General features: G+C 38.3%; 1 protein-coding gene across 1 annotated transcript in view; it reads right to left on the reverse strand.

Moving 5' to 3' along the window:
- Window positions 1-9,463, reverse strand: part of MINDY3 (MINDY lysine 48 deubiquitinase 3) — a 92,332-nt gene extending 82,869 nt beyond the window's left edge. The window contains exon 1 of the mRNA XM_043882711.1: window positions 9,146-9,463. Within this exon, the coding sequence (XP_043738646.1) occupies window positions 9,146-9,239 (94 nt within the window). The 5' untranslated portion in view covers window positions 9,240-9,463. The remainder of the gene's footprint in view (window positions 1-9,145) is intronic.
- Between the last annotated feature and the right edge of the window lie 12,307 nt (window positions 9,464-21,770).

The raw sequence follows: 21,770 nt of genomic DNA on the forward strand, positions 1-21,770 counted from the left end.
TAGAGTCTTTGTTCTTTTCATTCTACATGTTCTCCCTGTGTAACTCATCTACTCCCAAGGTTTCCACTATGGGTTAGTGATTATATAATCAGGTAATCTCCAAATACAGCCCTGACTGGAACGCCAGTCACTGACAGAATCTAAATTCCTTAACATGGTCTTGTATGGTCGGGCTTCTGCCTGTATCTCCTATCTCATCTTTTGATACCTTCCTTCTTTAGCCTCCAGGTGTGCAGACCTTCTTCCAGACCCTAAAATATCCATTATCTCTCTGGTTTCTCATGCTTTGAACATGTTCCCTCCACTTGGAACACTTTCTCCAAAAAACTCCCACTTTTCTTTACGGCTTCACCTTTTAAGATCCTCTTGGTTCAAGGGCCCAAAACACATCTTGTATCTGCCCATCTCCACTCCATTTACGGTTCAACTTCAGGTTCTAACCACCATCATCTTTCATCTAGAACACCATTAGGAATTTCCAATCAGGATCCCCCTGCTCCATTTCACCCACATCCCAACTCCCAACCCACCCCTTGCCTATGCACCATAAATTTACCAGAGAAATCATCTAGAAATGGAAATCAGTTTTTCTCACAGACTGCTTAAAACATTCAAATGGTTTCTTACTGCAATTAAAATAAAATTCAAATTCCTTTTTCATTGCCTAAAAAATACCCTATATGATCTATCAATCCCACCTTCCCTCAGTTCACTCTTACCTTCATCATATACAGTGGTCTTAGTCCTCAGAACATCTCAAGGTCTTTACCTCGGGCCTTGGTGTCTGCTGTTCTCTCTGCATGAAATGGTCTTTACCCTTCTCATAGCTGAATCCTTCTCATCCTAAAAGACTCAGTTGAGGTATTAACTCCTCAGAGAGATGTTCCCTGACAAACCTAGCTAAGTAGATCCTTCCTACCATTCCCCAGCCCAAATAGGACTTATCATCATCTAATTGTTATTGTTCATTTGTTTATTATGTCTTGCCTTGCAAGTATCCTGCCTCTCTTATAGACCACTGTTTTCCTAGTGTGTTATTATTAATACAGTTAATACTCAATGAATACTTGCTGAAATTTTGGGAGGAAAGATAATGGGGGTGAGCTCATTCACATCCAACTCTTTGTGAGCCCATGGACTCCTCTGTCCAAGGGGTTCTTCAGGCAAGAATACTGGAGTGGGTTGCCATTTCCTTCTCCAGGGGATCTTCCCAACCCAGGGATCAAACCCATGTCTCCTGTGTCTGTTGCATTGGCAGGTGGATTCTTTTCCACTGAGCCATCTGGGAAGCCTGATAATGGAAACATTTGTTTCTAAATTCAGTCTCTAAAATGTCATGAGGGTGAGGATGGGGGTGGGGGGGGGTATGGGTCTGGAGCTCAGGGCAGGGGTGAAGATTAAAGATAGCAACTTGAATCACCCTAAACATGGCAGCTAAAGTGAATGAGAACATATAAAACAAAGATAATGAAGCTGGTTAACATTAAAAAAAAAAAAAAAGAAAGAAAAAAGAAACAAGCAGATGCTGAGTCAGCAAAGAAGACTGACAAAGACTTGAAAGCTAAGAGAAAAAACAGAGTGAGGCCCCAGAAAGGAAAAGCAGGCAGTCAGTCACCTGTTTCAAATGCTGAGTGGAATAAAAACATAAGTGAAAACCCTGGATTAAGCATGTCACTACTGGGAATACTAAAAAAGGGAAACTTAGAATGCTAGGAAAAGCAGTCAAATTTTAAAGGGTTGAGGTGTGATTCACAACACAAGCAGAAGGAGAAACTGCGAACTATGTTAAACAAGTGAAGGGATGACAACTTGAAGGGTAGCTGGATAAGGAATTATTATTTTATAGACCAAAGGGCATGAGATTAAAAGAAGGAAAAAAGTGATCAAATGGAAAAGAGAGAGTTTAAGGACGCTGAGTTCTGAGAAAGCTGAGCTGGTAGAGAGTAGTGGTGGACTGGATAAAGAGGTTCTCAAAGTGCGGTCTACAGAACCCTGGAAGTTTTAGTGACCTTTTAGGGAACCTGCTAGAGGGGAAAATCATTTTTACCATAATACAGAGATATCTGCCCTTTTCTCGGTTTGATACTCACAGTGATGGTACAAAACAAAAAGGGGGTTATGTTACTGTTGCCTTAGCACACGTCACAGCAGTGCCATTAAGCTGCATCAGCAGTCACTGTACTAGGAAACACCCTGATATGCTCTCAAACACACACAAAAAGCCAATTAACTTAAGAAAGCTCTTGCTAATGCTGATCTTATTAAATCTTGACTCTGAATACAAAGTATTAAAAAAAAAATAGTCTGTATGACATAATGGAAACTACCCATAAAGCACCTCTGCTACATACCCTGAACAGGTGTCTCAAAGAAAAGAGGTATGTAATTTTTTGAACTGTGAGCTGAACTAACAGCTTGTCTGTGAATGTTATTTTTACTTTGAAGAGCTACTAACAAACTATGATTATTTAGACTTCTTCTCAGAAGTAAATGAAGTGACCCTGATACTTCAAGGAAAAAAAACTGACAACTTTTGCCAGCAATAAAATTTCAAGCTTTCAAGTGATTAACTAAAATTCTGGGAAACTCAGGGCCAGCACTGTGAGCTTGACGTTTCCCAATACTCAAAAGAGATTTTTCTGACAGGATCAGTGAGATAATAATAAATATGACTTTAGATATTGTTTAATAATATGTGTTAACATTTGGAAGATTAGCATAAACCAGCGGACCAATAATTTCCAAACAGCTGATGCAAATGGCTACAAATTAATTCACGGGTAGAAGATCCACTCAAGGTACAAGACAAACCAATGGATTTCAACTTAATCGAGTATAAAATGTTCATTAATGTGGCTTCAGATTTCATATTTCAACTAACCTCTAAGAAACTACCATTTGCTGAGTTTCAGTGTAGTATCAAAGAAGAACATCCACAATTATTTGAAAATGCTATTGTGACACTCCTATGTCACCAACTGCTTACCTGTATGAAGCTGGATTTTTTGCATACACTTCAACCAAAACAACAGACTGAATGTAACAGACTAAATGGAGAAGCAAGTGAGAGAATCCAGCTACCTTCTAACGAGCTAGACACTGAAGAGATTTCTTAATGTAAAACACTGCCACAGGTCTCAATTTTTTTTCATAGTGAAGTCTTCAATAATTTTTAAGAGTGTAATGGGGCCCTGAGCTTAAATAAACTTGTGAAAAAGAAAACTTTAGCAGGTTTTCAACTTAGAAAAACGGGCAAAGAGGAAGTGAAGAGATGTTACTGATCGAGAGCAACAGAATGAGGCGCATAGAAAACTGAGAATATTAACTCCAAAAAAACATAAGCGTCGACAGGATAAAGAACTAAGGGAAACGCTGAGGGCTCAGCTAAGATTTAATTAGTACATCTGTACTGATGCTGACCACAATTTTCTCCAGCAACACGCAACACTTTGGGAGAAACAGTATAGAGGAGATGCTAAATGTAGGCTAAATGTAGGACGGGGCAAATTTAATAATGACAAATGAGAACTAAGGGTGCTGGTGATCATATCAAGACAAGCAAAACTGAGAGCCAACCTGGAGACAAGAGGTGAAGCCAAGGGACCTCTACTCTTCATCCACCTCTTTTCCTAGTAGCAAGAAAGAAAGCGTCACTGGTGTTGGGCCTAAGTGCAGAGGTGAAGCTAAGCTCTTCTAAACTTTCAGGGTATGTGATAAATAAGTATCAGTAATGGATTCTTGGACTGCAAGAAGATCCAACCAGTCCATCCTGAAGGAGATCAGTCCTGGGTGTTCACTGGAAGGACTGGTGTTGAAGCTGAAACTCCAATACTTTGGCCACCTCATGCGAAGAGTTGACTCATTGGAAAAGACCCTGATGCTGGGAAGGAGAAGGGGACACAGGAGGGGATGCAGGAGGAGAAGGGGACGACAGAGAATGAGATGGCTGAATGGCATCACCAACTCAATGGACATGAGTTTGGGTAGATTCAGGGAGTTGGTGATGGACAGGGAGGCCTGGCGTGCTGCGATTCATGGGGTCGCAAAGAGCTGGACATGACTGAGTGACTGAACTGAACTAAACTGAACGGATTCTTGCCTTTCTTAAAGTCACTAATAATGTAATTCAGTTTTCAAGGTCCATGTGTGGGACTTTTAGACTGAAATACATTATGATGAGTTGCTTTTGTACTTTAGAGATAAAAACCCCAAGGAGAGAATTCTAGGCAGATCTGCTTTATACCAAATTCTGTTTAATTGCAGCATATATGCTTGAGGGTGTTATCTGATAATGAACAAAGGCTCTTACAGCTTAAAATGTAATAAAGTCAAACAAATGAAAACGAACTTTTCTGTCCTCAAACAGGACTATGCTATGTAGGCATCTCCGTTTATAACAAGGCTTCATTTGAGTTGGAATTTTTTAGGATATAGTTATTTTTCTTGTCAAGTGTTCTCATATTTGTATTATTTCCTAGTTTTAAGAGGAATTAACTTATTACAAAATGACTGTTTTACTAATTAGATCTGAAATTAGCCATCTAACTTAGCATGTGACCCTAAGCATATGATTTTGTATCACACTGCACAGCACTACAGACACAGAAGTCTTTCTCAATTTTATGGCTCATAACTAATTTAAACCTAACCCATGAACCTCTTTGCAATTTCCTAGTCTTTTACTTTCAGATGACTGACTTACATTATTCAAACCAGTTTGACAACTACTGCCTATGTAGTTCTAGTCTTCCACGTAAACAAAAGGCTACACAGAATGACTTCATTTGTCATCATAAATTAGATAATATTAAGTGGAATCTGAACTGAGCCTTAGTCTCCTCATCTATAAACAGGAGGATAACTACATTTATCTCTTGCTGTCTCTTGGGGTTGTTGCAAAGTTTCAGCAAGATTTTCAGAAACTGTCAAGCATAATACAAATGTAAGGTATTATCATGAATATTTTGAACTTAAAAATACATTACATACTCCAAGTACCAAGAAATTGACTTTATCACATAGGTTACAAAATGGAGATTTTAAAAATCGATTTTTTAGATCAAATGTGATGTACGTAGGTTTCAGAAAGTAAAATCTATATTGGAAATATAAGGCTTCCAACAACAACAAAGATCTTTGAAGTTATGTGATCCATTGTACTGACTTCACATCACACTTTTGGATTTTAACCCAAATGTTTTAACTCCTGACTACATTTTTAAACTTACATTTTTACTGATCCCTCAACTTTTCAAGTTATTTAGAATCTTTTTTTTTAATCATATAGTAAACACTGTCTTACACAGAAAGCGCAAAATTCTAATTTCAAACAACCACAGCTCCAAACACTCCACCTCCACCCTAGAACACACTGAACTGCAATAAATAGCAAAACTGGGTTTGTCTTCTGGCTAATCTTTAGGTGAAACAATGAAGTAACTTAAAGCTGGAAGGAATGGGGTAGAAAAAAGGAAAAGATGGGTTCTCAAGAGTTTATAATGTACATCAGGGTTGGCTTGTTTTTTAAATGCAGATTTGGAACACAGCCACACCCATCTTATCAAGGGCTGCTTCTGCTGCAATGCCAGAGACAATAAAGTCACTGGCCCTTTAAAGAAAATATTTGCCAAACACTGGTTAGACAATCAATACTGAAAAGAAAACAAAGTCTCAACCAGCGAAAATGTTTTCCTTTGTAATAAGATTAATATTTACTTTTGTTAGCTCATGATGACTCTTATTCTGGTTCTGCTGGGTTAAGGTCAACTTGACCACTTCCAACCATCTCCACCACCACTCTCCCGGTCTAAGTCACGGTCTTTTACCCCCTGGATCACGGCAATTCTCTCTCATTTGGTCTTGTTGTCTCACTCTCTCACTACAGTCCATCCTCAAATTTAGCAGTCAGGTCAGTCCTTTAAAAATTGTCATGTCGTTGTCTCTTTGTTCCAAACCCCCCAATATCAAAGTCCTTACAATGGCCTATAAAATCTTAGTTATCTGGGCCATATTGTTCCTTATATCATCTTTATTGGTCCCCTCTTCCCTCATTCCGTCTCCAGCCAAACTAACCTCCTTCCCGTTCCTTAACCAGATGTAGTCTGCATTAAGTCTTTTATGATGGCTATCCTCGCTGCCTGGAATACTCCTCAGATACCTGCGTAACTAATGCAGTTACTTCAAGAGTTTTTTCAAATCTCATCTTAAAATGAGGCTTTTCCAGGCAACTTCACCCTATAATTCCTACTTCTTTACCTTCTAGTACATATACTTTTTATGCCATATTTGTTACTTGTCTTCCTTTGCACCCTATCAAGTAGGCCTGGAACACTTTGGTTTGAGAGAAAGGAAGGATAAATGATATTTACAAATAATGAAGTAAAAAAACATTTTTCCTTTAAAAAGTATTAGTGGCAATTGAGCAGGAGGGAAGTAGGCAGGAGTAGGAAGTAAATGTCCAAGTTAAACAACAAAACAACTTCAAATCTTTAAATTATGTGGCTTATTGACTTTAAAATAAAAACTGCAAAAAAAAAAAAAAACAACAAAAAAACACAAAACCTCAAACCAAAACCCTACTTGTCTCTTTAAAAAAAGTATTCACAAAAGAGAATTATTTTAAACTGCCAATTGAATTTTAAAAGAACACACACACACACAAAAACCTATGTGCTACTCCTGCATTTACTGCTTTAACATATTATCTAAAGCTGCCAAATCAATTAAAGGGGGGAAGGGGAACTCCTAAAGCTATTTAACATATCAAAGGAATTTAACAGGACCAATCAGTATAGTTTCATAAATGGAATATTCCTGGACATAGTTCTATAAATATTTACGCCAAAGACCTTACATCTATAACTTGCTTCCAAAAGATAATGAGGTTACAGTTGTCGATTCAAAGCACAGCTACAGATGATGAAATAAAGCCAAAGCTGATGTCACATTACGAATGCAGTAAGTCAAGTGCAGCAAAGCAGTGTCTTGTGTCATTCCCAAATCATTGCCACAGCAACCTTCAGCAATGATTTCTGTCTCCTCTGAGAAAGAATAAATGAATACAAAGTCAACAGAACAAAACCAGTGACAACATCGCTCTGATTCAAAAGTGATAACTTAAAAATACATATTTGGTTGCCTTAAAATCATGATCAATTTAAGACCTTGAAGAATCAACCACAATATAGCTGCACTCTGTAAAGAGCAAAAAGTAAATAACCTTTTATTTTCAAATGATATTGATTGAACACATCTTGTTAAGGAACTTCCCTCTGACTACAAGATGGTAGAGCATTCTAATGTGTGATTATGAAGTGATCTAATTAACAGTAATTTCTTCTAACTGTCAGGGCATGGCTACAGAGTGATCTTTGGCTTGATCTATCCTACAATTAAGCACTTTCTAAATTAAGCTATCATTTTCTGAGTGTTTATGTCAGATATTGTGTTAAGTACTTGCCTTTAATCCTCACAACAAACCTGTAAGATAGGCATTAGTATTATCTGCTCTCCACAGAGAAGAAAACTGAGGCTTAAATTAAAAAACTTGAACCTAGAACCAAAGAATGCCTATTCCAAAGACTGCTCCTGCTACTAACCATTATTAGAACTGCCTCTCTGAATTCTCCTTGTATCTGCAACACAGTACTAAAATAAATGAGACCAAATATCACCCTATTCTGTGTTGTATTACTGCTTAATTAACAAAAAGTAAAACCTTTCTCAATCCTACAATCTTGCATGCTTTAGGGCTATTCATTACTAGTATAAATAAGACAAATAGGAAAATAAGTTTTAAAACAGAACTTGCAAATGTGAATGCCCATAGTTTCTGAAAAAAATCAGTTAAGTGACAAAATTAGGTGTGTAAAAAGAGTCAAACTAATTACATGTCTGGTTAAAAACAGAAAGAAAAACAAGACAGAGCTGTGACTTGTAATTCACTCCCTGTAACTTTGGCCTGGTCATTTAGCCTTCGGGACTCATTTTTCTCATCTTCAAACAAAGAGTAATGGACTAAATAACCTAACTAGCTGTTATACATTATGATTCCGTTTTTACCAGGTCTTAGAAGTATCTGAGAGGGAAGAAGAGAATATTTAAACCCTAAATGTGTGCTACTAAGTAAACATTATGAAGTAAAGACATAGATATACTATGCTAAATTTACCCCAAATCCTCTGAGAATCAGTATTTTCTAAATAAATGTTTTCATAACAAAATATTTTAATACTACTACTAAATAGCTACTATTTATTGGCTTGTGATGTTTTACATACATACATTACCCATCCTTCTGACTTCAAAGACTATGCTGTTAACTTCACTTAACCTCACCAGTCTTTCTTATCACCTTAACCAATGTGTCCGTTTTGTGTTAATATTAAAACGCACGAGTTAGGGATGATTACTAGCATAAAGTGCCCAACGCAGAGCCTGGGACAGCTCTGGAATTAAATGTGTGTGTGTGTGTGTTCTATTTCACAATTATTCGTAGTATTAACAAAACTTCTTATATAATTCAAAATCCTGTCTGAATAATCAGATCGGCGCAGGAAGTTCTACGAGCCACGGAACAGATACTAAATCACCTCAAAATCAGGGATATCGGGGTGGAGAAAACACTTTGCAGCCGCGTTTTATTTTTGCACCGAGTACCACGCCTAACAGCCTAATTAAAATACAAACTGCACCATCGTTTCGTGGAATTAGCCACAGTGAGTTTCATGTGGACTTCCCTTCTCTCCAAAATTAGACCAAACACCAAGATGAAGCCTCGTTAGGGGGGTAAAGACCCAGGAGGCCACAGCAAGTCTTGAGAAATGGATACCAAGGCACAGGGCACACCTTCAGTGTTACGCCCTGCAGCCCGACGGCCGCCCCCTTCTCCTTTCCAGCCCAAAAGGCAGCCCAGGGAGCGGCAGGGGCACTTCGGGTCTTTAGCCGCCAGCTGGAACCATTCTCCTACTCAACCTCTACCCCCTGGAAGGGCAGGGCGTTTCTAGACAGTCCAGTGTCAGTGCAAAGCAGGGGAATTGGGACAGAGTGCAGGGCACGGGAGGGGACTGGCGCGAGAGGCGTCACTGCTCGACTCTCTCGGGGCAAAAAGAAGCGGGGGCTGGAAGCAAGAGTCCAGCCGGGGTACCTTGCGTCCAGCGGCAGAAGATGGTGTCAGAGAGACCGGGGCTGCTGTTGGTGCCCCACACCAGCTCCATCAGCTCTTTAGTCAGTTCGGACATGATGGGATGCCGGCGAGCTGGTCTTGGCTTTCAGGACTCCTGCCCCGGCACATGGGGAAGGGGCGGCTTCCGAGATCAGAGTGGCGGGACAGCGGCGGTAAACGAGCTTGAAGGTCAGACGGGAGAGAGGCAAAAGGAGAGAGACCTACTTGCAGGGACCCCGCCTGTCAAGCCCGGTCGGAGCGGCAGCAAGGAGTTTCCCCTACCGGAAGTACCGGAGCCACTTCCGGCTTCTCTTTCACTACCGCCCCCACGGCCGGAGGGGCAGGCGGCACCTCCCCGGAAGCGGAAGTGGGGGTGGGGCGAGAAGAGCTGCAGGGGACAGTTCAGGCCACTGGCCTTTCTGAACTCGGTGCAAGGAGGCTGTGGTGCGGTGCCTGCTTTTGTGTTGGCAGGAGCATCGCGTCCCGTGGGCGTTGGCATATTTCTACCATTGTAGAATACCTCCTTCTCCGCACTGCTTTGGGCTTAGCCGGAGGCCCCCAGGCCCAAGCTCTGGGACTCAGAACATAACCTATACCTTAAGATTTGTAATATTAATTATGCCAGACTACAGCTTTAAGAGTATGGTTGAGTCTCCTTGAGGAAACATTCACGTTTGTGTGGAGAGCCGCCCATAAATTGAAGGCTCTCAATCTCTTGCTACGTCACATTAAGTTAAACCAACTATCAACATAACTGAAGAATGTGGCCGAATGAGTGTTAGATATGCCTGACCCGAGCATAACGGAGAATTACAAACCTCTTTACAGGAAAACAGATTCAAAGCGGCCCGTTTGTAAATGGTAGAGCAATTTTACCTACAATTTTGGAGACTGTAGGGTGTATGGGCAACACGTGAGCTTAAAGACCAGGTTTCAATCATTGACAAGCATTCAGTTAAATTTAGTGGCTTCCCTTAGTTGGTGATGGCTTGAGAATCTTGGCGTGCTGCGGCCCATAGGGGTCGCAAAGAATTGGACACAACTGAGCGACTGAACTGAATTGAACTGAAAAATTTCTATTTGTGACACTTACAAAGAAGAAAATTTATTCTGACTGAATTTGGAATTTCAAACAAAAACGCAAAAATCTGATAGGATCCTTCCAGGCAGCAAATAACGGGAGCTTGCTAATTTATACTCTATTTTTGACTTAAGTAACCTTTGCTGTTGTTAAAAGGAATTGCTCAAAGTACCTGAACCATATCCATAAACTTCTTCCCAATCTTTAACCCTTGTGAAATGTCCTTTATCCTGTTTTTCAAACCAAATCTTATTCATTCTTCAAGATGTATGTTGACTTAAAAAATACAGCCTAAAAATTAAAAGTGGTTTTTTGTTTTTTTTTTTAATTCAGTGAGAATTTTTAGGACTTTAAGCCGGGAAACAGCATCTCTAGTAACCCTGAGAGAACTGCTCTGAGGAGGCGAGGGGAGGAGCCAGGTTAATAGAAGTTTTGCAACCAAGGTTAGATAGTCTGAACATCAAAAGATTATTGTTAATTAAAGGAAGCCAAATATTCCACAATCCAATATTCTTGGGCTTCACTGGTGGCTCAGATGGTAAAGGATACACCTGCAATGCAGGAGATCTGGGTTCGATCCCTGGGTGCAGAAGATTCCCCTGGAGGAGGGCATGGCAACCCTCTTCAGTATTCTTCCCTGGAGAATACCCCTGGACAGAGGAGCCTGGCAGGCTACAGTCCATGGGGTTGCAAAGAGCTGGACACAGCTGAGTGACTAAGCACATCACAGATATCCCAAGCTAAAGAATTAAGCGCTTTTCTATGGGAAGATGCAAGAGTCCGGGATCACTGAAATCATTTCTTTCAGATATATCTCAGCTATCCTGGGCCAGTAGCCTGTGTTTTTCACATCCTGAGCTCCACTGCGGCTCGCCTTAGGGAGTAGCTACAGTCCTGGTGGCTGCTAGTCCACTGGTACCCTTCTTCCTGAGTGCCCTTAGGGCTCAGGAATTCACATTGGAGTGCTGTAATCACGGATGACTGTGATATCCCTGTTTACTGATATGGCAGGAAATACTCCATTTCTTGGTGCTTCCCTGTGGCTCAGATGGTAAAGAATCTGCCTGCAATGCAGGATCCAGAGTTGGGCTGATCCCTTGGCAAAGGGAATGGCTACCCACTCCAGTGTTCTTGCCTGGAGAATTCCATGGACACAGGAGCCTGGTGGGCTACAGTCCATGGGGTCACAAAGAGTGGGACACAATTTAACAACTAACACTTCCACCTTTCACTCTACTTCTCACATAGTATAAATGGTACTTTGTAATAAGGCCTCCAATTGTTACAATATAAAAGAAAATTTTTAGCTTCTGAAATTTCATGAAAGTGAAAGTGAAGTTGCTCAGTCGTGTCCGACTCTTTGCGACCCTATGGACTATAGCCTACCAGGCTCCTCTGTCCATGGGATTTTTCCAGGCAAGAATACTGGAGTGGGTTGCCATTTTGTGACTTGCTTATGACAATTACTGTCATTTGTAATTTGCAAATAATTATTTATTCTTCTCCTGTGGTAGATGTTTAAGGAAGATGAGGACCTGTCTTATTCATAGTACCTAATAGCCTTGAATATAGCTGGATCTCCGTATTAGAATGAAACTTGCCTTTATGGAACTTAAGACTTCACTTATGGAACTTAAGAATTCAAGAAGTGAGGAAATGAGGGGAAGTACCAATGACTGGTTCAAGTAAATGTCTATTATTTGCACAGGTGATTTATAATTTGCAAAATTATTTCATTTCCTAAAAGACATAGAAGAGCCAATGTTCATAGATCCTGTAAATCGCAGAACTCTAATGTCAACTACAAATTGGCACTTGCCATGGGTGCTTGCCGTCTACCTTTAATCTACAAGAATTAAATCATGTGCCACTGTAGCTGCTAATTTTTTAACACCCTTGAAAGGACTTCAGGGTGAAGAACAGAAATGTAGCATTCTGTGCTCTGGAAAAAATGGGCAGAACAGGTCTTCAGATAGTTAGATATTTTGAGGAGCTTATTTTATGAGCCCAATTCTTGTACCTTGTCATATCTAGAAAAGTGCTACAATCCTTCATGGTGATGACAGCTTGTTGTGACTAGCAGAAACCTTCCAAAAATATGTGCTTGATTGCATGTACACCCCCTTCACCAGAATCACTTATATACTGACCTTCATCACTACCTCTTTAGAGCAGTTTCTCAGGGCTATCTGAAATTCTGTCTCTCAGGCTATAGTCCTCATTTTGCCACAAATTAAACTTAACTCACATTTCTCAAACTGCATTTTTTAAAAGTCAGCAATAAGTTCAGAGGTGTTTGCCATATTTTTCTCTTTTCATTATTATAGAGGCATACTTATAGATATAATTGTCCATGAATAGAAATAAATAATTTCAAAAAATTTTTAATGCAGTATTTCTTGATCCATGATTTTTCTTAGTTTTCAGGTGTGATGAAACTGGCAAAATCTTGGGTAGATGTTAATATGCATGATCTTTCTACCTTTAGGTTATATTCTCTATTTGCAACATGCTTTAAACTTTTAAATTAGCTGGACATATTTTTAACAAGGAATATTTGATTGTTAAATTATTTATGTTGCTTAATTATTCATTACTTGCTACATTTGAATTGTGATGTTACTTACACTACATTAGAAATTCAAATTAATGTTCATTTAACATTTTTTTAGCTAGTAATTATTTAGAAAAATAACAATAATTCTAACAGTCAAGTTTGTTGCATATATTTCTGGTACAGAAGGATAATGCCTTTTTCATTTTTATAATGACTTTAAAATTATGTAATTTTTCTTTGGCATATTTATCTTGCTCCATATTTACCATAGTATTTTTTTCCTTAGGACCATCTATTAGTCTTAGTCTAAGTAGCTAACTCATGTCCAACTCTTGCGACCCCATTGACTGTAGCCTGCCAGGCTCCTCTGTCCATTGGCTTTTCCAAGCAAGAATATTGGAGTGGGTTGCCATTTCCTTCTCCAGGTTGCCATTTCCCAACCCAGGGAATCAAACCCAGGTCTCCTGCATTGAAGGCAAATTCTTTATCACTGAGCTACAAGGAAAGCCCAGGACCATCTATAGTTTTGATTAAATTGATGTGTGTCATTAAGATGCACATATACATGAATGCTCAGCGGCTCAGTCATGTCAGACTCTTTGTGACCCCATGGACTATAGTCCACTAGGCTCCTCTGTCCATGGAATTTTCCAGGTAAGAATACTGGAGCAGGTTGACATATAGGTTGCATAAATGATCTTTAATCCTAAAAGAGAGTCTTAAAATATCAGAACTTCCTGTTAACATGTTAAATTTTATTTGTAGTATTTCTCTTTCAAATTCAAGTCAGGGCACCTCCATAAAACTGGGCTTAGATTACCAGAATCATTAATTCTCTTTATCCAAATTCATTATTTCAAAGAAACAGAATTACTCATTATCAAATGCTAACTCCATGCTGAATTATTCTGTTGTCTTTCCCCTAATTTCCCTGTCAAAAAAAAGCAAAACAGCTTCATAACCATGTTCCTAGCAACTACCATGAAAGAACAATTCTCCAACTAGAAGCCCTCAGCTTCTAATTTAGTATATTTGCACCACTTGTTTAAGAGAAATCAATCTTTCAGAAATCCGCTCTACAATAAGATAAGTTCTAGGCAGGTTACTAAAACAATCCTCTCTGTATATATTAATAAAAACTATTTCATGTATATGCCCCTTGGCTTCCAGTAACAGTGTAAATCTGTTGAGCACATGAAATTCTTTTCTTTGCATCATACTAAACACATCTCAGTTCCTTTTAAATCCACCACTGTCATGCTCAAGTATGACATAAAATGTCATTTCCTACAAACACAAACACGTGGTGGAAAAGGGGTTCTGTCATTAAATGCTGAGTTAAACAAAGTCAGGCAAGAGATGCTCAAAATTCTCCAAGCGAGGTTTCAACAGCACGTGAACCAAGAACTTCCAGATGTTCAAGCTGGACTTAGAAAAGGCAGAGGAACCAGAGGTCAGATTGCCGATATCCACTGGATCATCAAAAAAGCAAGAGAGTTCCAGAAAAACATCTACTTCTGCTATATTGACTACACCAAAGCCTTTGACTGTGTGGATCACAACAAACTGGAAAATTCTTCAAGGGATGGGAATACCAGACCACTTTACCTGCCTCCTGAGAAATCTGTATGTGGGTCAAGAAGCAACAGTTCCAAAGAACTGGACACGGAACAACGGACTGGTTCCAAATTGGGAAAGGAGTGCATCAAAGCTGTATATTGTCACCCTGCTTATTTAAATTATATGCAGAAGTACATCATGCAAAATGCCAGGCTGGATGAAGCACAAGTTGAAATCAAGATTTCTGGGAGAAATATCAATAACCTCAGATATGCAGATGACACCACCCTTGTGGCAGAAAGCGAAATGGAGCTGATGAGCCTCTTGATGAAAGTGAAAGAGGAGAGTGAAAATGCTGCCTTAAAACTCAACATTCAAAAAATGAAGATCATGGCATCTGATCCAATCATTTCATGGCAAATAGATGGGGAAACAATGGAAACAGTGACAGACGGTATTTTCTTGGGCTCCAAAATCACTGCACATGGTGACTGAATCCATGAAATTAAAAGACACTTGCTCCTTGGAAGAAAAGTTATGACCAAACTAGACAGTATATTAAAAAGCAGAGACATTACTTTTCCAACAAAGGTCCATCTAATCAAAGCTATGGTTTTTCCAGTAGTCATGTATGGATGTGAGAGTTGGACTACAAAGAAAGCTGAGCACTGAAGAACTGATGCTTTTGAACCGTGGTGTTGGAGAAAACTCTTGAGAGTCCCTTGGACTGCAAGGCGATCTAACCAGTCCATCCTAAAGGAAATCAGTACTGAATATTCATTGAAAGGACTGATGCTGAAGCTGATGCTTTGACACTTTGGTCACCTGATGCAAAAAACTGACTCACTTGAAAAGATGCTGATGCTGGGAAAGATTGAAGAAGGGAGAAGAAGGGGATGACAGAGGATGAGATGATTGGATGGCATCACCCACTCCATGGTCATGAGGTTGAGTAAGCTTGGGAATTGGTGATAGGGAAACCTGGAGTGCTACAGTCCATGGGGTCGCAAAAAGTCAGACACAACTGAACGACTGAACTGAACTGAGCAAGAGATGGAATTTTATTTGAATCATTTTGTTCTCTGAGTTTCTCACAGTTTATTTCTACAGAAAACTGTTTGGAAATCATTGGCCACAGTATAATGAAATAGATTTTTTTAAACTTTTTTTCTTAGGTTATTTGGATGTAGACCATCATTAAAGTCTTTACTGAATTTGTTACAGTATTGCTTCTGTTTTTTGGCCACAAGGCATGTGTGATCTTAGTTTTCTGACTAGGGACTGAACACACGCCCCATGTGTTGGAAGGGGAGGTCTTAACCACTGGACCACTAGGGAAGTCCCTAATGGAATAGATTTTTGGTAAGAATTAGAAAGCCTGGATGTTAGTTTTAATTTGGGTACTGTGACCTTGGATGACTCACTTAACTCAGTATACTGTGCCTTCTCCATTTATCAGTTCAGTTCAGTCACTCAGTCGTGTCTGACTCTTTGTGACCCCATGAATCGCAGCACTCCTTGACTAGACGGACCTTTGTTGGCAAAGTAATGTCTCTGCTTTTCACTATGCTATCTAGGTTGGTCATAACTTTCCATTTATAGTAAGGACTACATTTAAATCATCTTTTAATATCCCATTTACTTTAGATCATGCCCAGTTCTGATTTTTAAAACTGGCTGATTAGAAGTTAAGATATATAGAAGGAGTGAGAAGAAAACGAATGTTGAGCAAGTATAAAGAGTAAACAGTTTAGCACTATTCTTCACTAACACATAGAATTAAAGAGGTTGGTAATTTACCACTTGTCATTTAGTTGTGCTAAAATTTAAACTACGATCAACTGCAAACTTGCATATTAATCCAGAAGTAACTATATTAAATGAGTATATAAGATATACACACTTGGATGTGTCACAAGTACTTCAGACTTAGTATGTGCTAAATCAAATATCTTGCCCCAGAAAACCTTCTCCCCTTTTCATGTTTCATTATCAGTGAATGGTGCCATTCTGTATAAACATGCACATTTTTTAATGTTCTCTATTTTGATAAAATAAATAAGCACTTTGAGCCTCAGATGCCACATACAGAAAATAAACTTACTAATAATTACATCGTACAGAGATGATGGGATTTAACAGAGTACACAGAAAAAAAATGCATAATGAAAAATGCTATTCTTATGTTAGCTATATTGATGGTTTGAACCAGGAACCTTGGGGAGAAAGGTGGAAGATGAGTTATTGCTGCATTTGAGCTGGAGAAAACATCAGAGAAGTTTGAACTGGACAGAATTTAGTATTTTGGCCACACTGTGTGGCATATGGGATCTTAGTTCTCCGACCAGAGATCGAACCTGTGTTCTCTGCATTAGAAGCAGTTATCTTAACCACTGGACCACCGAGGAAGTCCCCTGAATTGGATAGAATTTTGGCTAGCAAAGACAGGGAGGATGTGCATTTAGGCATGAAATATTGCAGCAGGAGCCTGGCATCAGTGTCACTAGAGAGATGAGTGAAGAATGTCAGATTAAGGAGGTGCTATAGACTGAATTGTGCCTCTTCCAAATTCATATGCTGAAGCCGTAGCCTCAATGTGACTTGCAAATAATGCCTTTAAAGAGGTAGTTAAGCTTAAATGACATCATAAATATGGGATTCTAATCCAATAGAACTGGTGTGCTAATAAGAAAAGGAAGAGACACCAGAAATATCCCTCTTTCTCTCTCCCCTCTCGGTTCTCTTTCTCCCCCATCTTTATCTTTGGTTTTCTACTGTTCTACTGTGTTATCTTGGTATGGGTCATTTCTATTTATCCTGCTTAGTATTTGTTGTACATTTTCAAATTGTAAATTTATGTCTTTTATCAACTTGGAAAATATTTCAGCCATTTAATTTTTAATATTTTTTTCTCAGTCATTATTATCCATCCCTGGAAATCCTAACAGACATACATTGGGTTTAGCCACTCAGTCTCCCATGCTCAACTTGTCTTCTGTATATGCCATTTATTTTCCTCTGCATAATATATATGTAAAATAAAGTCTTCATTTTTTAATCTCTGCTCACCTCTGTCTTTACTTTGTCTTTTTTTAATTTGTCTTTTAGCAAATTTAATTGAAAATTTAAATCTCAATGGTTTCATTTTTATTTATACAAATCCTCTGGTTGTTTTCCAGATTTTCCAGAAGTTTTATAATAGTATTTTCTAGCTCATTTATTATGAAATGTTTTGTTAGTTCTATGATTTGGATTATAAGCTTTTTTTCCCTGTTTTGGATGTACGGTACAGTGTGTGGGATCTCAGTTCTCTGACCAAGCACTGACCCTAGGTCACTGCACTGAAATCCCAGAATCCTAACCACTAGGCCACCAGGGGACTCCCAAACTTGGTTTTAAATTAAGTTTGGTTTGTGGGACTCTCATGTGACTGTATTATCTAGATTGAATATTTGTCCCTCAGGGAAATTTTGAATTCGTGTATTGTGCTGCCATAGATCAGTTTTATGTTGCTTTTTGAGATGAAATATTCCTGGACAACACAGAGAGTGAAAATGATAACTGCAGCCTATGTGGGGAAGATACATCATTACAAATTCTCAAATGTGGCTCTTTATTGATCCATCTAGATTCTGTGTCAAGACAGAGACCCTTACTTGTCATTTTTGGGAAAAGTTTTCCATAAACTTTTGCATAGCAAAGGAAACCATAAGCAAAATAAAAAGAAAACCTACAGAATGGGAGAAAATATTTGCAAATGATGCAAGTGACAAGGGCTTTATTTCCAAAATACATAAATGGCTCGAACCACTCAACAACAACAAAAAAATAAACAACCCAACCAAACAATGGGCAGAAGACCAAAATAGACATTTATCCAAAGAAGAAATACACATGGCCAAGAGACACATGAACATTGCTAGTTATTACAGAAATGCAAATTAAAACTGCAGTGTGGGCCCACTTCACACTGGTCAGAATGGCCGTCATTAAAAAGTCTACAAATAACAAACTCTGGTTGGGGTGTGGTGAAAAGGGAACCCTCCTGCACTGTTGGTGGGAATATAAGTTGGTATAACCACTCTGAAAAACAGCATGAAGATTCCTCAGAAAACTGAAGCAGTATCATCATATGATCTACCAACCTTACTACTGAACATATATCCAGACAAAACTATAATTCAAAAAGATACACGCACCACCATGTTCATAGCATCACTATTCACAATAACCAAGACATATATGCATTTATACTCAGCCATAAAAAGGAATGAAATACTGTCATTACAGCAACATGGATGCAACTAGAGATTATCATACTAAGTAAAGTAAGTCAGAAAGAAAAAGACAAATATCATATGATGTCACTTATATTTGTAATCTAAAATATGACACAAATGAACCTATCTATGAAACAAAAACAGAATTATAGATATAGAGAACAGACTGGTGATTGCCAAGAGGAAAGGGGTTGGGGGAGGGATGGAATGGGAGATTGGGGTGAGCAGATGTAAGCTTTTTTAATATAGAATGGATAAACAACAAGGTCCTATTGTATAGCATAAAGAACTATATTCAATATCCTATGATAAACCATAATGGAAAAGAATAAAAAAAAATGTGTGTGTGTGTATAACTGAATTTGTCCAACTTTTTGAAATCCCATGGACTGTAGCCTGCTAGGCTCCTCTGTCCATGGAAATCTCCAGGCAAGAATACTGGAGTAGGTAGCCATTCCCGTCTCCAGGGGATCTTCTCAACCCAGGGACTGAACTGAGTTTTCAGTCAGATTCTTTACCATCTGAACCACCAGGGAAGCCCAAAACAGAACTTAATACCTATTGTAAATCAACTATATGCTTCAATTAAAAATATTGAAAACTAATTTTAAGTATATACTTTCTTATGTTCAAGAAGTGATTAGCCCTTAAAGGAATGCTGTGCCATTCCACAGAATGCCAGAAAGTCAAAGAACAATTGGTATAAGCCAGTCAATTACCACCTAACCATCTCATTGATAGATTTCATCTCATCAGTAGTCAATGATGTGCATATCCATATCTTGATTTGTAATTCCAATAAATATTTGATATTGCATCTGTAATTTTAGGATATCAATTCTTCAATTCCATCAACAGGTGGTGCCATTGCATCATAGTTTGAATTTTCTGAACAAAAAACCTTTTTGGAGTAGTTGCACCTATAAGCATCTTCCCTTTCCCAAAGGCTTTGGTCATTGTTTTTGTACCTTAGGAACCTTGATTTTATGATTTGTTTAAAACATGTATATTGTTGAAATTTATGTCCTGGAGTAAACTTGGCTGGATTCTTCTACTTTATATAATACTTCTAGAAATTTCAGGATATAGTGTGTGCCATTTTGTTGACAAAGCAACTAGTAATCAAAAATAATAACTATGTATTCTGATATCTACAGGACAATGTATGTTTTATAGTTTCAGATTATCACAAGTTCTCATTTTATAAAGAAAATTACAGGCCAATATCCCTGATGAATATAGATGCAAAAACACTCTAAAACAGAATTCAGAAGTACATGAAAAGCATCACTCACCATGAGCAAATGAGATTTACCCTTGGGATGCAAGGATGGTTCAACCCACAGAAATCAATGTGATCAACCATATTATTAGAATAAAAAAATTATATGGTCTCAGTAAACACAAAAAAGCATGTGGCAAAAAACATTGATGCATGATAAAAGTTTGTAAATTAGGTATAAAAGGAACATATTTCAACATAATAAAGGCCATATATGACAAGGCCACAGAAAATTTTATAATTTTTAAAATACTCCTTTGCAACCCACTCCAGTATTCTTGTCTGGAGAACTCCATGGACAGAAGAGCCTGGTGGGCTACAGTCCATGGGGTCTCAAAGAGTAGGACATGACTGAGTAACTAACTAACAACACTTGCATCCGTAACAGAACACCTCTGCACTTTTTCTTTTTGGTACTGAGAAAAGCAAGACAACACTCAATGTTTATTTAGGTATGGGTTATTTTTTAAAGATACTATTAAATATTACCTTGGTCACACCTCTGTCGAGAGATCTCTTTACAGTTCAGTATTCCCTGGGCGATCTCTTCATGTTGCAACAAGTTGTGCATGGTCAGCTTGGAATGGAATGGGCGAACCCCACATGCACTGGCATAAAGAAAGTGAATGGAGGGTAACTGGCTCCGGCCCTTTCCGAGTTCTCCCTTTGGTCCACTGTGTAAACTGGCAAAGCTATTTCCCTCGAGAGAGAGTTTGTCAAAGTCACAGCATGATCACAGAAGGTGGTAATAAGAAGTTGTGACTCACCAAAAGAACTTACTTTGAGGTTTCTTGTAATTCTCCTCAGTGATTTCAGGAACCCATAGCTTGTCTAAGCTAATTAGTCCTGCATTGTTGGTGTGGATGATCTGAGAAAAAGAAATTGAAAATAATACAGTTCTTTAGCAATACTAAAAATGTATACACAGACAACAAATCTAAAAATGTACACAACACAAATGTCAAGAAATGAAACAAACATACTTAAAATCATTTGCAGCAATTTGATGAGCAGATCAGCAGATGGAAAACTCAGCTCAGAGTAGACAAAATACAATTTATTTGGCAGCAGAAATCCAAGTTAGGGGCTACATGTTAAATGATACAATTATCAACACACAGGATACATTTTATTTTATTATAAACTAAGAAATGTTAACATAATTCTCCTTCAGTATAAGTTTTGAAATATAATTCTCATTTATTAGCACACCTCTATGGTTCAAAGGCACATTTTCAAATTTATTATCAGATTTACTCTCATTGATTCTTATGATACAACTCTGTAACAATCGCCATTTCATAATCAAGATAAGTTTTCAAAAATTACACTGAAATAAGTATTGGAGCCCACAGTAAACCAGATCCTTTTAAGTTATGTGTTCTTTTCATTACACAATGAGGAGTGAAAAGAGTAAATTTTAACAACTGAAGTTGTTCTGTAGTACAGTAAGTGAAGAAGTTTAGAGGAGAAATGTATAGAATAATCCAAATCTTATTTTTATTAAATTGTGATAAGAAATGATATACATCTGATCCTCTCCCTGAATTATCCTAACATACTGCAATTCTGTCTTTACTAGGGTTTAAAATGGGCAGGGAGGATCTCTTTGATTTTCAGATCTGGTGCTTTTTCTGGTTGGAGTGGTAAGTGAAGAGTGGGGAATATTTTTCTTGGCACAAAAAAAGAGTGAAGGCATATCCCAGACATATTGTGTTAATATTCAATTCCTCCCTGCCATTATGCTTTTTCAAAGTTTGGTTGTAGTTTCCATTCTGTGAAAAATCATAAGATTTTACATTTGCACTTTTTCCTTTATGTCCAGAAAGTAAATTCATGATTTTTTA

Source organism: Cervus elaphus, chromosome 23 (genome assembly GCF_910594005.1).
Source record: "Cervus elaphus chromosome 23, mCerEla1.1, whole genome shotgun sequence".
Lineage (NCBI taxonomy): Eukaryota > Metazoa > Chordata > Mammalia > Artiodactyla > Cervidae > Cervus > Cervus elaphus.